Genomic DNA, 18,574 nt, shown 5'->3' on the forward strand with positions numbered 1-18,574 from the left:
TTAGGTAGAGTGCAGCATATCAAAAGATGTTGATTTATATTAATTTACTTACTGTGAAATAGTATAACTTTATCGTAATAGGAAATGTGCATGGATTCAAAAGTTTGCTTTTTGTGATTCTTGTGACAGGTAGGTTATCCTCTATTTAGTTGTAGACAGTTACCAATAAAATTCCATTACAAGTCCACAAGGGGTTTGCAAAGATGGTGAGAAAAGATTACAATTTTATGTTCACTAACTTTTAACTGATATTTGTCATTTTCTTTAATTATTAGTGCAGACAGAAATCACAGTAATATTGTATCTGTGACTTTTTCACCAACAGAAATAGATAGCATCACATGGCATGATATATATTGCAGATATCTCAAAATACCAGTACCTGCCTCTTGCTGTTAATTTGTTAGTATAAGCTAATAGGACTTCACTATAGCTCAGATGGTAAAGAATCTGCCTGCAATGCAGGAGATCCGGGTTCAGTCCCTGTGTCAGGACGATCCCTTGGAGAAAGAAATTGCAACCCACTCCAGTAGTCTTGCCTGGAGAATCCCATGGGCAGAGGAGCCTGGCGGGTTAGAGTCCGTGGGGTCGCAAAGAGTCAGACACGACTAAGGGACTAATACACATAAGCTAAGACATATATTATTATATGTTAATTTTAAACTTTCATTATGAGTTTTGTATAATTTATTTCCTTCATAATCTAGGTATTTTGTTTTATACTTCTGAAAATACTGATCTGAGGAGTTTGAAAGTTTCATCGGATTTGCACAGGGGTACATGAACTGCATTACACAGGACTGCACAGAACACTTTTGTAGCATTGGAATTTTGTTTTGAGTCTGTTATTAAGGTCTCCTCAAGTAATTTAAGATGAGAGAATATATCTAAATTTCTAAGTGAAATGAGGTATTTCAGGCCCAGTGAGGAAAGAAAGTACCTTATACTATCCTTTCTCTTCCAGCCTTTCCTGGGTGATAAGGTTTTGTATTGTCTGCCTCCGTAAACCTCGTCTCTCACCAGATTCCCCCTCGTGGTATCACCTCCAGTCATGCTACCTTCTTTCACTGCCTTATCTAGGCTTGTTCTCTCCTGCCACAGGTCTTTACATGCTCTTCTCTTGCTCTCTGGAATGTTCTCACTTTATTCCATTTTATCCTTCATCTAAGTAGTACCAATAGAGGTACTACTACTTTGGAAGGCTTCTTTGGTTTCCTTGACTAGGTTACTTCTTTATTATAGGCTTTCTTGACATAGTGTACCTTTCTTATTTGTAATTGCAGTTGAGGTTTTAAAGTTCTTTTTTTTTTTTTTTTCTCATTTATTTTTATTAGTTGGAGGCTAATTACTTTACATTATTATAGTGGTTTTTGTCATACATTGACATGAATCAGCCATGGATTTACATGTATTCCCCATCCCGATCCCCCCTCCCAGTTTTACAGTTCTTATGATTGGGTTAATGTGAGCTCTGCAGTTACGGACTGTGCCTGTTCTTCCTCATCACTGTATCCTGCGTGCCTTGACTAGTACTTGGTAAATCAGAGGTACTTATAACCATTTTATCTGTCAGTTGGTTACATGGATGGATAGATAAATGAATGCTTTAGATCGTGTTTGTCTAATAGAAATACAATGTGAGTCCCAAGTGCAAACCACACATGCTGTGTGCTAAGTCACTCAGTTGTGTCGGACTCTTTGAGACCCCATGGACTGTAGCCCATCAGGCTCCTCTGTCCATGGGGATTTTCCAGGCGAGAATACTGGAGTGGGTTGCTATGCTCTCCTCCAGGGGGTCTTCCCGACGCGAGGATCGAACCATGTCTCTCATGTCTCCGCATTGGCAGGCAGGTCCTTTACCACTACTGCCGCCTGGCAAGTCACATGTATGGAACTAAAAGTTTTCTAGGTACAAAGGATTAATTTATTATATTTTATTTAACTTTATATATCCAAAATATTATCCTGATTTATAGGCATGAAATAGTATTACTGTTTTATGCCAAGTCTTCAGAGTGTATTGATATTTTATACTTGTAGCACATCTCGGTTCAAATCAGTCACACCTGGCTAGTGACTACTGTATTGGACAGCACTCATGTCAAAGCATATTAAAAATGAAAAAATTGAGGCTGCCTGGATCATGGTCAGCCCTTTATTTGAGGATAGAAATTGAAACCATTTTGTTTATTCAGAAATTCTCAAAATTGAGGTAAAAATAAGAGACAAACTACCCAGAGGGTATATCAAGTCAATATGTTAAAAGAAAAAAGTTGAATAATGAATACTTACAATTTTCTTTTCCTGTATATTTTTCTGAAGATTTGCAAATTAGGTTTACAAATAAAACAAAAAATTGGGGGGAAGATAATTTGCAGCTAGGGGCCTTGAAGTTAATCAGAGTGACCTTGTCTGGGAATCTGTTCTCAAATCTGCTCTCTTAAACTAACACGTATTTATTTGTTAAGAAAGTTTTGTTTTTTAAGCATTGTTTATTATAGGGTGATCTGGGAAGGTTTCCCTGGCAAAAAATTACCGGTATTTTAATGAGTTTGATGCCACTAAAATTTACAATAAGCCATTATTTTATATGCCACATTGCCAGTTTTAGTTGATATCAAATTGTAAGATTTGTCCTTATTTTAGAGATAAAGGGGGTAGTTTTTATAATAAGTGAAGTGGGGTATTTGAAAAGAAATTTCAAAGAGGGAAAGTAGTAAGGGGAGAGGTGACCAGGAAAGGAGCAGCAGTTGTAAAGACCCTCCTGGACCACTTGAAGCAATTGTAAGGAGGCCTGTATGGCTGGAGTGGGGTAGACAAAGAAGGCAGGAGGTTGTGGGACCTGACCATGTGGAGCCTGACTGTGAGTCGTTCCAAAAGAACTTTGGCTTTCATGCCGAGTGAGCTGGGAAGTTATTGGAGGCTTGGGCAGAGGAGTGATTTGATCCTTGTAACAGGATCTCTTTGGCTGCTGTGTTAAGAATAAATTGTTGGAGGCGGGAACAGGAGCAGGAAAATAAAATCAGGCAGCTGTAGGAGGCTTTGTGTAAGTAATGCAGATGAGAAACAGTGGTGGCTTGGACCAGAGTTGTGTTGGTGAAGATTGTGAGAAATGATTGGATTCCAGATTATTCTGAAGGTAGAGCTGATAAAATTTGCAGATTTGTTGATGGATTCCTTGTGAGGTGTGAGGAACATGAGGAGTTAGATGATTTCAGGTCTAAACAACCCATAGTTAGTGGAAGGAAGCCTGCAAGAGAAGTTTGGGAGGTAAATCAGCTAATCGGTTTTGGATATACTGAGATGCCTTTTAAGTGTTCAAGAGAAGATGGAGGAGGCAATTAACTCAAAGTCAACATGTCAAGGAAGAGGCTGTTTGGAGTTACAAGTTGTGCATGTTTGTGTGTGCATGAATCACATTGTGTGTATGTGTGTATAAACTTATCTTTTGGTCCTCACGTCATTGATTCCTTCAGAATTCTTCCCCCTCACCACCCCCCACCCCGCCCCTGGTGTGTTTAGTCTTTGATTTTTTTTTTTTTTTACTTTTATTTGCATTTATTTTCTGCGGCATTTATTCCCAGGCCATAAGTTTTTGTTTCTTCATTTTCTTCTGGGATATCTTTTTCTTCTGTGCACCCCCCTCTTCTGGTTTAGGAACAATCTGTTCTTTTTTCAGTAAGGATCATCTCAGTGTGGCAGGGAGAGCTCATGTAGGGCTTGATCCGACCGTGAGCTCTGTAAGTCCTGCACCGCGTCTTGGGGGCTTTGTTCACTTGGATGTGCTCAGTGACCAGAGAATCTGCATCTAAGCCCTTAAGTTCAGCATTACTCTGCATTTTTGAGCATGTGTAGTAAAAATTCAGCACTTGTTTTGGACCACCGACCCTGCGTCCAGCCCCACTGTTTGACCTGTGCACACCTGCCAACTCCACCGCTGTAATGACGGAATGGCCCACTTTGCTTCTTTAAAGTGACATCCTTCAGATACTTGGTGGCTTTTCAGATATGCATACCCTTTATGGCCTGCGCAATTTCATGAGTGTTTTTAAAGTGAACACGAAGATTTGAACCTCTTGATTTGCATGATTTTGTGGGGTTTTCTGGGTTGAGTGAATAGCACACCATTTTTAGGGGTCAGCTCAGGCCGCTTACCGGAAAAGCTAGTCTTTGATTTTAATGTTAGAAGTTTTCTCAAATGTTTGGTGACATTGGCTCCCCTTGACAATGAGATACAAGGAGAGATTGAGCAACTGACTCTCACAGGGAACTGTTGACAGTAAAGAAAGCATAGAGTTGATTACTGGTATCTTTTAATGTATCATTTTTAACTTTTTATTTTAAAATAACTTCATACAGAAAAGCTGTCAGAGTAGTGCAGATAACTCCCAAGAACACCTGGATTCACCAGCATTTCTACTCTTGGTCTTAGCCAAAAGGCCGATAAGCGATCAGCAGCATTTAACATTATCTCTTCTCACCACTCTTCCCCTCTACACACACACACACTTTTTCCTCGGTCATTTGAGAACATAGCACGCACCATGCACACTTCAGTGTGTGGTTTCTAAAGGTACTCTCTTACCAAGTGTGTAACTTGGCTGTCAAAAATGCAAGACGTTTCATGTAATTCCTTTTGCTAATCTGCAGTCTACATTTATCACTTACTCCAGCCATTTCCTTTATAGCATATTTTTTCCTTCCAGTCAGAATCCAGTTTAGAGTATATATTGCATTTAATTTTCATGTCTCTTGGTTTCTTTTAATCTGGAGCAGTTCCTTAGCCATTCTTTGCCTGGCATAACATTCATGTTTTTAAAAAATATAATGGACTAGTTATTTCATAGAATGTTATTCTTTCAGAGTTTGTTTTACAGTTTTTCATGATTAGATTCAGGTTCTTCATCCTTGGTAAAATAACTACTAAAATGATATGATATCCTTTTCAGGATACCACATCAGAGGCACATGTTTCTGTCTGCGTCTCATATGATGTTAATTTCAATCATCCAGTCAAGGAATTGTCCAGTTTTCCTGCTTGTAGTGACTGTTCTTCTCCTTGAAATTAAAATGTTAGCTCTCTGGGAAGACATATAAGACCATGTATAAAAATCCCATTCTTCATCAGACTTTTTCCCCTTTTTGATTTAGTAACCTTCTGTGATGCCTGCCTCACCCAGTGATTTCTGTAATGATTGCAAAATGGAGATTTTCCAGTTCTGTAAACCCTTTTCACACTTACGTCAGCATTCTTCTTTTTTGTTCTTTAAAAATCCTCTATTTTTGTTCCATTTGTTAACAGAATGGACTCATATATTCCTGAATTATTCGGTGAACTATAATCCACTACTGTACTTACCTATTTTGATGATCTAATTGCCCTTGATTTGATTAACTGAAGTCCTTTAGAGCTGTTTCTTTGGTCCTTTTGACATTCTTCCCTCAGGACCACCTCTCCACCTCTAAAAAGTACCCCCTTACTTTTAGGCTTAAGATTTTCCAAGTTCGTTGTGTACCTCACCTCTTCTAGCCCGGGAATTACCCATATCCGTAGCAGCCTTGATTGCTTTCATTTCAGGTCAGCCGCTCAATCGTGTCCGACTCTTTGCGACCCCATGGACTGCAGCATGCCAGGCCTCCCTGTCCATCACCAACTCCAGGAGTTTACTCAGACTCATGTCCATTGAGTCAGTGATGCCATCCAACCATCTCATCCTCTGTCATCCCCTTCTCCTCCCGCCTTCAATCTTTCCCAGCATCAGGGTCTTTTCAAATGAGTCAATTCTTCACATGAGGTGGCCAAAGTATTGGAGTTTTATCATCAGTCCTTCCAGTGAATATTCAGGACTGAGTTTCTTTGGGATGGACTGATTGGATCTCCTTGCAGTCCAGGAGTCTTCTCCAACACCACAGTTCAAAAGCATCAATTCTTTGGCACTCACCTTTCTTTAATCCAACACTCACATCCATACATGACTACTGGAAAAACCATAGCTTTGACTAGATGAACCTTTATTGGCAAAGTAATGTCTCTGCTTTTTTAATAAGCTGCCTAGATTGATCATAACTTTTCTTCCAAGGAGCAAGCGTCTTTTAATTCCATGGCTGCATTCACCATCTGCAGTGATTTTGGAGACCCCCAAAATAAAGTCTGTCACTGTTTCCACTGTTTCTCCATCTATTTGCCATGAAGTGATGGGACCAGATGCCATGATCTTAGTTTTCTGAATGCTGAGTTTTAAGCCAACTTTTTCACTGTCCTTTTTCACCTTCATCAAGAGGCTCTTTAGTTCTTCGCTTTCTGCCATAAGGATGGTGTCAGCTGCATATCTGAGGGGATTGATATTTCTCTTGGCAGTCTTGAAGCTTGTGCTTCTTCCAGCCCAGCGTTTCTCATGATGTACTCTGCATAGAAGTTACAGGGTGACAATATACAGCCTTGACGTACTCCTTACTTGCTTTGGGTAGGTGGAATCTTGTGGTGGGAGTAGGATATTACTACTCACTATAGACTTTGTCTTCCTCTTTTAAATATCGCACCCTTTCTTCAGCCTTGCTTGATAGCCATTAGTTTAGGGGTTCCTTTAGTTCAAGATACCCAAATAGAAAACCTCTAATCTTCTGCTGGAGTGGTAGTTTGGCTATTTTTAGAGATGTTGTCTAGGCAGACTAATTGTTTCTTTTAATCAACATGTTTGTAGGTTCAAATTACTGATTCTCATTCTTTTATTCTTTCTGTGGTTCTGTGGCACAAATAAGCATGCTGCTTAGCCTGTCCCCCACCCCCCACCCCTTATCCGTCAGTGAGTCTGGCTCGGGGAATTCTGAATGAATATGAAAACTGGAGCTGACCGCCCTTGCCAGGGTTGACAGTCTCTGCTGGACAGATTCTAATGGGAGCAGCAGGCAGGCAAAAGCACGAGGTTTTCTACCTTCTTCCTTGCTATCCAGGGCTGCTGGAGAATGAGGGAATCCCACAAAAGAGAAACCAAAGAAGGGGAGCTCAAAATTGTGTCTATAAACTCTCCCCAAATCTCTGGCTGACTGACTCCTAAGCCATGCATGCATGAGGCAGATGGGAAGTAGTCTGGGGTGTTACCTGAGTCACTGCTGCTGTGGCAGAGACTTGGGGATGCTAAAACTCCTTGAAAGAAAACGGCCATCTTTTTAGCTATAAGAACCTTCTAGAAGGGACCCAGTTAGTGAAGAATCCAGGGAGAAAAAGGGCCAGAGAAGAAGAACCCCAAATTCTGAGTTTAACCCTCTGCGCAGATTTGTACCTGATCTTCAGCAGTGTATGTGCAGGCCAGACCAAAACCGTCTGAACTAAGGTCCTAGATGCTGCCCATTAAACACACAAAAGAATTGGCCTGCAAAAATTTTTGCCCATTGAAACAAGAATAGTATTTTTCAGAATAATACAATAGAATCCAGGGTTCACAACCTAACATTCGCAATGTCCAAGATAAACTCACTCAACATACAAAGAGCCAGGAAATTGAAACACATTCTCAAGGGCAAAGACATGAGTAAGTGCGAAGTTAAAGACATCGGAATTATGTGACAGAGGTTTTAAAGTAAAATTATTTTTATAATAATTTGAGGTAAATTATAATTTATGATTTTTTGAGGTAAAAGAAAATACGATTATAATGAATAAGCGGTAGTTTTCAGAAGAGACAAAGAATACATATAAAAGAACCAGTAGGACTGAAAGGAATGACATCTGAAATGAAAACCATTCACTTCATAGGATTTGTAGCAGATGAAGATGACAGAAAATCAAGAGTTTGAATTTAGAGCAAAAGAAGTTATTCTTAATAACAGATTTTTTAGGATTTTGTGTTTGTTTTTAAATGAACAGAATGTCAGGGATCTCTGAGGCAATTTCTAATTAAATGGCCTTTAGAAGTCTCAGGAGAGGGAGGAGGATTAAAAAAATGAAGAAATTATAGTAAAATCTTAGCAAATTTGGTGAAAAATATAAATTTACAGAGTCACAAAACTTAACAGACACGTAACAGGATAATCATAGTAATCATAGTCAAACTGTAAAAACCAAAGGTAAAAAAATGCTGCAAGTAGCCATGGAAAAATACCATACATATTGGGGGACAGTGATTCAAGTTACCATACACTTCTCATTAGAAACCATAGAGGGTCAAAGATATACTGTAGTGAAAGAAAAAACTTTCCATTCAGAACTCTATTCAATGAAAATTATCCTTCAAAAATGAAATGAAATAAAGATGTTTTCAGACGAAGGAAAATTAAGAGAAATTGTTGTGGATGGGCCTGCCATAGCAAGAAATGCTAAAGGAAGTTTTTCTTGCTGAAGGGAAATATACCAGAGGCAAAGTCAGACCTTCAGGAGCTAATGAAGAGCATAGGGGAAATAAATACATGGGTAAATAGTAAGGTTACATTTCCTGGAGGAGGGCATGGCAGGCAGCCCACTCCGGTACTCTTGCCTGAAGCGTCCTCACGGACAGGGGAGCCTAGTGGGTTGCAGTCCCCGGGGGTGCAGAGTCGGGCATGGCTGAGCGATTAAGCTCAGCACAGGGTTATGTTTTCCCTTCTCTCTGCTTTTAGGATACTAAAAATGTAAATAAACCAATGTCTCAAACACTGAGTCTTTAAATTCCTCCCGAACCAAGAAAGCACACCCGTATGATTTCACCACCATATTCTTTCATATATTCAATGAAATAATCCCAGTCTTACACAGACTCTTTACAACACATATTATGTGGGCAGTATAATCATGACACCTAGGCCTGTCAGACAAATTGCAAGAATATAAAATTACAGCTTGGTATCTCTGGTAGACATAAACACTGTATTCCTTTGCAAAATATTAGCAAATCAAGTCCAATAGTATATAAAAAGGACTAAGTGTTGTTTATCCCAGAAATGCAAGGTTAATATAATTTTACTAAACCAGTCATTTTAATTCACTGTATTTACAAATGAAAGAGAAAAATTTGTAACAATTTCAGTAAAGGCAGACAAGTAAAAAAGAAGTGTTTGACAAAATTCAATACTCTTTAGTATTGAAAATAAAAATTCTTGGAGAACTAGAAATAACATCAACCTAATGAAAGACATCCACAAAAACACACAGCTGACACCATGTTTAATGGTGAAATACTATGCCTTTCCCCTAAGATTAGGTATAGGGCAAAGATATCTGCCCTTACCACTCCTGTTTAACATTGTTCTGGACATCCTGGTTGTTTCAGTGAGGCAAGAAAAAAATATATAAAAAGATATTAATATCAGAGAGGCTGAAGTAAAGCTGTTTGCAGATGACATTGTCTTCTGAAAGTGAAAGTGAATGTCGCTCAGTCATGTCTGACTCTTTGCTACCCCATGAACTATACAGTCTTTGGAATTCTCCAGGTCGGAGTACTAAAGTGGGTAGCCTTTCCCTTCTCCAGGGGATCATCTCAACCCGGGCATCAAATCTAGGTTTCCCTCATTGCAGGCAGATTCTTTACCAGCTGAGCCACAAGGGAAGCCCAAGAATACTGGAATGGGTAGCCTATCCCTTCTCCAGGGCATCTTCCTGACCTGGGAGTCGAACCGGAGTCTCCTGCATTGCAGGTGGATTCTTAACCAACTGAGCTATCAGGGAAGTCCGACATTGTTCTTTAAATTCCTTCAAATTATTAGGAAACAGTTTTGAGAACTACTAAGTGAATTTTGCAAGATTGTAGAATATAAGCGAAACTCACTTAGTCATGTCCAGCTCGTTGTGACCCTGTGGACTATACAGTCCATGGAATTCTCCAGGCCAGAATACTGGAGTGGGTAGCCTTTCCCTTCTCCAGGAGATCTTCCCAACCCAGGGATCGAACCCAGGTCTCCTGCATTGCAGGAAGGTTCTTTACCAGCTGAGCCACAAGGGAACCCCGTAGATAAGGTTAATATACAATTACAAAATGTATTATCATATTCACTAAGCAAACTGACTTTTTAAAAATATTTATTTGGCTGTGCTGCATCTTGGTCATGGCATGTAGGATCTTTGATTTTCATTGTGGCAGGCAGGATCTTTCATTGGTGGTGTGCAAACTCTTAATAAGCACTAACTGAATTCTTAAAACAATTCCATACACAGTAACATAAAAAAATTACTTCAGGAATCAGTCTAACATTGTATACCGTACTTTGGACACTGTTACCAGCAAACTGTGTGAGATTGTCAAAATAAAGAAGACCTAAATGGAGAGATATTATGTCCATAGATTAGAAGACTCAGCATTGTTAAAGTATCATATCTTACCATATTAATCTATAGAAAATCTAAGCTTTTAATGCCCTTTGTACTATAATTTATCTGGAAGCATAAATTATTTGTAATGCAAACTACCTAGACTAACCAAAGCAGGTTTTTAAGAGAAGAGTTTAGTTTGAGGACGTAACACTACATGATTTCCAGATTTACTGTTAAGCAACAATAATTAAAATACTGTTACTGGAGTAAGAATAGACACTCAGATCAGTGGAACAGAGCAGAGAGCCTATAAGCAAATCAAGCAAGGATGTGGAGTGACTAGATTTGATAGACTGCGGGTAAGAACGTAAAATGACTGCAGCTATTTTTGTCAGTTCTTTAAAGTTAACTGTTGACCTATTTTATGAGTCAGTCAGCCCATTCCTAAGTCAAAAGAAGTAAAAATTTGTATCCTTACAAGACATCAACTTTTGTCCAACCGCAGGTATGAATAAGTAAAATATGTTATATCCAGCATTATTAAACTCTTCTCAGCAATAAGAAGAATAAGTTATCAATAAGACACAGCAGTATTTGTAAATCTCAAGATACTTATACTAAGTAAAAACAGTATTTACTGTCTGATTACTTTTATATAAATTTAGAAAAAGTGAACACTAATATACAGTGAAAGGAAGAAGATCCTTGGTTTCTGGAAGCTGGTGACAGAGGAATAGATGTTCTGCAGACAGGATAAGTCCTTTGGGGGTTACAGAAATGAAAACATTTCTGTCTTGATATGGTATTGGTTTCATGGGTTATATACAAGTGAAAATGCCATTGAATTGTACACTTTAGGGAGGGGGGATCGGATGGGGAACACATGTAAATCCATGGCTGATTCATGTCAATGTATGGCAAAAATCACTACAATATTGTAAAGTAATTAACCTCCAACTAATACAAATAAATGGAAAAAAAAAAAAAGAAAGTTGGGTCAGTTTGCACCCCTAAAAAAAAAAAAAGAATTGTACACTTTGAATGGATAAATAGTCTATTATATATTAATTACATGTCAATAAACTTTATTAAAATTTGGTTGGCTTTCTTTGAATTTCTAGGGAAATCTTCCTACACCTTCTCCACTGAGTTTAACTTTTTTAGTTTATCTTTTCATTCTACTTTTCCTTGCACTAGAGAAATTCCTTCTAAATCATCCTGTCATACTGTTCTGATCTAGACTTTTGCATCTTCTGCATAACTGCTGTGGGCATTTTCCTTAATGTCTTGCTGGGAAGGCCCTTTGCTGCTGCTTTTCCTGGATCTGCATTGCTTCTTCTCTTGGTTACTTCTTCATTTTGGTGAAGTGTATCTTCTGGTTCTGAAAGGTAATTTTTCTATATCTTTGTGGTTTAGAACTTTCATACTGATTAAGTGCCCAGTTATGAAACCCTTAAGTATTATTATCTGCCTTTTCTCTCGGATTACTTAGTTTTCCTGTAGATGAATCTTCCTTACAGGAAGGAGGAGATAGAAGGAACCAGTATGGGTACAAGCCTTTTGGGGATCAAGTAAGGGAAAGAATCTTTTAATATGAACACTTTCCCTTATCTGCTTTTTTTACCTTTCTTCCTTTATAGGAATGTCCCTTCTTCCTACCCCTGTCTGGTACCAACTCTCTGAGAGGTGGGGCCTCTAATGTTACTGCACAGTGGGATAGGAAAATGAGGTTCCAGGGGTCTAGTTCCACTTTTTAGTGACTCTTGATTAGTTTTGTTTTCCGCATTTCCCACGCCTTCACCTGTAGTGTCACTTGATGCCTCCAAAACAAATTGGCTCTTTTTGTCCTTTCCCGTGTATGTGTTTGCTTTTCGGCATATTCAGGCCTATTAGTGTCAGTTATCACATTCCAGCTTTAAATTTTGTTAGCAACTGTTTCCGTTCTTTTTCTTTGTGGATTTATGCCTCTTCCTATAAGGGTATTTTGATAGATAATGGATCTGTGGTGTGTGTTAAAGCCTTAATTCTCACTGTGATGGCAGTTTGGAAGTGGGGCCTTTGGGAGGAATTCGGGTTTCTTTGAGGCCATGTAAGTAGAGGCCCCATGGTGACACAGCCTTAGGAGGGAACAAGGAAACCCGAGGGCTCTCGTCCTCCACATGAGCACATACCTAGACGGCAGCCATCTGCAAACCAGGAGGAGGGCCCTCGCTGAGCGGCCTTCCGCGCTCACACCCTGATCTTGGACTCACAGCCTCCAGAACTGTGAGAAATTTCTGTTGTTAAAGCTACCTCGGGGGCTCCCAGGGCTCAGAGGTAAAGAATCTGCCTGCCAATGCAGGAGACATGGGTTCCATCCCTGGGTTGGGAAGATGCCCTGGAGGAGGAAATGGCAACCCTGTCCAGTGTTCTTGCCTGAAGAATCCCATGGACAGAGGAACTTGGCGGGCTGCAGTCCATCAGGCCGCAGAGCCGAACACGACTCGGTGACTGAGCGTGCATCACACCCTACGTAGGTAGATTGTGAAACTTCACTAATAAAACAATCAAAAAGCTACCCAGGGTATGCTGGTTTTTTTGTTACCACAGCCCTAAGGACAATTGACAGACCAAGAGTAGACATAAATGCCGTTACGCCTTTTGATGTATCTGTTGTTGACAGTGAATGTTGACGTGACAAAGGATGAGGCCCATCTGCTTTTTCCTTCAGGCTGTGGGCTTTCTTCCCTAGCACGTGTATTCTCATTCTCAGTGGGCCCCTATACTTGGTCCTTGGGAAAGCGAAATAATCTTAGGTACTTACAGTATGTAACGTGGCCTCCAAGGAAAGTCAACTGGACAGACTCTTAGTTCTTACTATTTGATTTCTCTCACTAAGGAGAATTTTTTTTTCTTGGAGTAGGGGCGATAATGCAAAAAGCTTGAGAAATATTGTTTCTTTTTTCTTCAATTAATTTCACAGAATAAGCCTTCAGATTGAGTTTATTTCCTGTGACCATTTTTCCTGGGTAAAATATGTCTTTCAGATCTGTAAGTTTTATTTAAAGATAGCATCGGGACTTCCCTGGCAGTTCAGGAGTTAAGACTGTGCTGCCAATGCAGGGGATGCAGGTTTGGTCCCTGGTCAGAAAACTAAGATCCCTAGGGCCAGAGATCCCGCATGTCTGCCTGCTATGGGGCCAAAAGATTAAAAAAAGGAAAAGATAGTATCTTTGAGTTTTTTGTTACATTTGTTGCATTTTCCTCTTTCAAAACACCAGTTAAATCATTTGCTTGACCTCCTTTGTTCACTCATTATATTTCTTTCACTTTGTATTTTTCTCAAGTCTGTTTGGGAAAACAGACTTATTGGCTTTTTATTGCTGCTTCTGATGTGGTTTCAACTCATTTCTTTTTTTCTCAGCCCTGTTAGCTTACTTTTCATTGCTTGCTGCTTTATCTCTTCTTTAGATTTTTTAGTCATTTTTCTCTGAGGATAGCTCATGTCATCTCTTACATCTACCATCTCTTGTATTTTTTCATGTAATTTTGTTCTTTATCCCTTATTGGTTTTCTTCTAATCATCTGTCAGGGCTACGACCAGGATAAGACCAACGAGGGACTAACTTCAGTCATAAAATTTAAGATAGCATCGAAAAACTCAGTAATTGAGATAAATAGTATTTTGATGTGGTTTTTTTTTTTTTTTTTTTTTTAAGAATAATCCATGATGAATAAAATATCCACAGTGAAATTCAAAGTAAAGATTAGTTCTCTTTGAATTAAAGTCTAACTATCTACAGTGGTTCCCCCCACTGCATCAGCAGTTTTGATTTCTGCAATTTTAGTTACCTTTAAGATCTGAAAGTATTAAATGGAAAGTTCCAGAAATAAACAGTTGATAAATTTTAAATGGCACATTGTTTTGAGCAGCATAATGAGATCTCATGCAGGCTGCTCTGTCCCTGGTGGGTCACGGCTTCTTCCTTGGTCCATATCCACACTGTGTATACTACCTGCTCCTTAATTCCTATATAGGAGAAAACATAGGGCGGTTGACCCTTGAACAACACAGGCTTGACCCCACACGGCCACTTATACCCAGAATGTTTCAGTAGTGTATAATACCTACAGTACCACCCAGTCCAGGAGTGATTGAGTTCGAGGATGGTGAGCCCCAGCTGCAGAGGAATGACTGAGACACTCAGGCTTTCTACATCCCTAGACCCCTAATCCTGTTGTCGTTCACAGGTCAGTTCTCTCTGTAGGATTTGGTACTGTCTACAGTTGCAGGCATCCACTGGGGTCTTGGGATATATTTCTCTTAGATAAAGGGAGACTGTTGTTGCTATGTGTTTGAGTGTGTGTGTGTTGAGACATGGTGTGAACTTTTTGTCTAGACTTTGATTTACCCTCCTGAACACACCTCTTAACAAATCTGTCGTTTCTTTAGCCTTGTAGATTTGGCTTTCCGCACGTCTTGACTTTTTAGGGATTGAAAACTTGTGTGTCATTTACATCCTACCACCTGGAAATCAGCAGCTCCCCATTCTGTGCCACCTGTCCCTCAGACTGTTGATGGTAGAAACGGCTACTCTGTGTACACTTTCTGTCAGCTCCATCTCTTTGAACAGATACTGAGATACTGCATCTCATGTAAATGTGACATTCAAGTGAAGTTTTCAAATTCTTTAATTCTAGATTTGCAGACTATCATTTTATTCCATTCCTGTGTATAACATTTTTATCTATTAAAAGCTTAAAGTTCTCCGTATATTGAAACTTTGAAACATAGGGAGAAGAAAGCATAATTGATATATTTAACAGATTTAGTAATTTGGCAAAGTTTACTTACGTTGATTTTAGTCACTCACACCCAGAGAAAGCTTAATGGCAAGTTTCTGTTTCTAGGAATATTTAAAATGTGGCATAGGACTCAGGAAGATTATAAGGAAATTTTGAAGATATGAAAGTGGAAAAAGAATTTGCTGGGGAAACTAGTAAATTTTGAACAATAGGTGACCCTCCATATCCACTAGCTCAGCGTCTTCAGATAAGGAGATCTGGTTGTTCTGAGCTGTTTTATGTGTGGGGCTTAGGCATCTGAAATTTTGGTGTCCAAAGGGAGTCCTTGAAGCAATTCCCAGCAAAAAATAAGCAATGACTGTATATATATATTACCTTTTTATTTTCTAAAGCTTTAATGAAAATATTGAACACAATATAAAATATAAGTCCTTTTTAAGAATAGTCACTAGAAATATAATAATGATTATATCTCAAAGTAAAAGTTTAAAAACCTCTGGGCCATTTAGAACAGTAGACTGACCTGATAAATTATTTACTTAGTTCTTCAGATAGTAGATATGTTTTCCTTCCTCCAAGAAGTTTTTCTTAATGACTGGACTTCATTGTTAAGATTTATGAGTACTTAGCTTTCAGTTCAATTCATAGTCATATTTTTGGGTATTAAATGTTGTCTTCTGTGTATTTCTATATTCATAGTCACTGAAGCAAGGCATGCATTGTCTTGTTCCTTCCCGCTGCTTCTCTCCATCATGTGCTGCCTCCCACTGTAGTCCTCACTATGATGCCCAGCACATAGTGATTCAGAGTGTTAACTTTTATCTTTTAGCCAATCAGAACCGTGAATTAGTTGTCTTAATATTAAAAGAGAAATTGTTTCATAGGCCAAAGAACATTGTGGAATTAGCTTATATTGTTTTTGTTGAATAAACTGATGAGATAAATATTGATACTATTAAAGCTGGGAGATAATAAACACAATATGTAGATTACTTTCAGCTAGTAAGTTTATTACTATATAGACCAGAGAGGATTCTCTTTCCTCTAAGGCTAAGCTAGTTCAAAGAAGAGGACATTGTACTTTATCCAGTAGAAGAAGAGGTTGTATTTGTGATGTGATCCTGTCATATTTGAACTCATTCATTGAGAGAAAACCAAGTAAATAAAATTTTTATTTTATATATTGTTTTGAAGAATGTGAAACACTGAACCAGATATTTTACATTTGCACTACTTGCTTACATTTTGGTGAAGGTGGTTTCCTCTGTCTAACATAAGTCTGATGTAATCATTTTACTTTTGCTTTTCATTAGAGACTCTCCTGGCTATTAAAAGATGTAAAAAAGCCTAGACGTTAACTTGAGATATTTAGAAGGATGTTAATATTATTTTTTTATAGAATATAAAAGTATCTTGCTTATCAAATTTAATAATACTATTGATGATGAGAATTTACTTTTGAATAATGAAAGCAGAAAAATATCAGTAAATGTCTTTTGTAAAACTTACTTTTGCCCTTATTAAAATTGTGCTTTCAGTGATATTCCCACTAGTTTACACTGACTCAAAGCGTTTGATGGAAAATATTTTATCTCTTTTTTAAAAACATGTCTGTAGTTCTTGTGTCAGTTCATTTGTAGGAATAGTGAATGAGCATAGTTTTTGGTAATTATACCCATGTTGTGCTCTTTATCTGAAATATCTTCAAAAGGTTATTTGAGTACAGAAAGAATTAACAAGTCTCTCACCGGCCAGAATGGGTATGTTCATGTTTTTGCTGTAGGGTATAACACTTGTAAGAATATAATTAGCTTTGCTTTTCCTTTTCTCCCTTTTTCCCCCCGCAGCCTCATGATTTTGATGAATGCCGATTTGACATTAGTGTAAATGATAGCGTTTGGTATCTTCGTGCTCAAGACCCAGATCACAGACAGCAGTGGGTCGATGCCATTGAACAGCACAAGGTGGGTCTCGAGCGTGTGTCTATCTGAAGAGACTCGTGGTAACACCTTTACAAGAATGGTCATCTGTGCGTGTGCAGTGAATAGCCGAACATAACCTTTTGGGTTGTGAAAATCAAAGCAATACGGGTGTGAATTTTTGAAATGATTTTGTTTCTAACATTTGAATTATAGTAAGGGGTTGACATGATAAATATTTTTAATTGATGATTAAAGCAAAATATGCCCTTTTATATAAATTTGTTTTTATTTAGGGTTTGCTTCATAATGAATGCCTTTTATATGATCTGGGTAAAAGGATTCTTGAAATACCATCAGATTGTAAAATCCTAATGTTTGAAAGCTTCACTGTTATTTTTTGTTGTCATTTGTAACCATTTGGGTAAATCCTTAGTATAAACATTTGTAAATTGTTAAATTTTTTAAATATAAAGTTTTCTAATAAACTTTGAGAAAGTCTCTCTTAAATAAGTGTATAAGCCATAGTCTTGAAATTTAAAGCTAGTTTTTGACTTATGCTATGAATAATTGGTATATAGACTAAAGAAATATATTAATGAAAAAATCTCTATTATTAGCTAATTCAGTATTTCATGGTAAAACAAGGAATAGGGAAAGTTACATATTCACCATGCCATTCCTGATTGTGTCTTAAGAAAACTGAATTTGTTCATATACTTGTCTGTGCTTGTTCATTTGGGTTTCACAGAGTTGTAGTTGAAACACCTGTTTTGGTTATTTAACAGACACAAAACATGTACACACATACACACAACAAGAAAAACTAGTCAGGCCTGGGATACTGCAGGCACTTTCTTCTTGATATTGATCATGCATTAGGCTTATTTCTTAATTATAAATTTTCCCAGCCTAAGGAAATCTGGCTCTCATGCTTTCCTTTTGTCCTTGTTTTAACTTTAGAATTATATTAGTTTAAAGCATTTTGTGAATCTTAGTTTCCTTGATATTATTACCTCAGGAAACAGTGTAAAAATGGTAAACAGTTTCCTATTATTTAAAGGAAAGATGAGCCAGTAGACATGGAAGCAACCTAAATGTCTATCAATAGATGAATGGATAAAGATGTGGTACATATATACAGTGGAATGTTACACAACCAAAAAGGAATGAAATATTGCCATTTCCAGCAACATGAATGGACCTAGAGATTATCACACTAAGTGAAGAAAATCAGAGAGAGGAAGACAAGTATTATGTGATATCACTTATATGTGAAATCTAAAAAGAAGATACAAATGAACTTAATTAGTAATACAAGAACAGAAACTCAGATTCACAGATGCAGGAAACAACTTGTGGCTCCTAAAGGGGAAACAGGAGGGGGGAAGGTTAAATCAGAGTATGGGATTAACAGATACACACCAATATATATATGATAAGCAACAAGGATTTATTGTATAGTACAGGGAGCTATATTCAGTAATTTGTAATAGCCTGTAATGGAAAAGAATGTGAAGCTGTATGCCTGAACTGACACAGTATTATAAACCAACCGTAGTTAAGTAACAATTAGAGCAAATAAATAACAGTGAGATGAGCTAGAATTCTAAAATCTCAGTGCTTTGGAGCTAGGCTAATCTGAATTCTG

At 38.0% G+C, this 18,574-nt stretch overlaps 1 protein-coding gene across 3 annotated transcripts in view; it reads left to right on the top strand.

Moving 5' to 3' along the window:
* CERT1 (ceramide transporter 1) overlaps positions 1–18,574 on the top strand; it is a 122,203-nt gene that overhangs the window by 25,092 nt on the left and 78,537 nt on the right. For all 3 annotated transcript variants that reach the window (XM_061158153.1, XM_061158152.1, XM_061158150.1), the window contains one exon: positions 16,852–16,968. In XM_061158153.1, the coding sequence (XP_061014136.1) occupies positions 16,852–16,968 (117 nt within the window). The remainder of the gene's footprint in view (positions 1–16,851; positions 16,969–18,574) is intronic.

The sequence above is a fragment of the Dama dama genome, chromosome 12 (assembly GCF_033118175.1).
Source record: "Dama dama isolate Ldn47 chromosome 12, ASM3311817v1, whole genome shotgun sequence".
NCBI classification, from domain to species: Eukaryota; Metazoa; Chordata; class Mammalia; order Artiodactyla; family Cervidae; genus Dama; species Dama dama.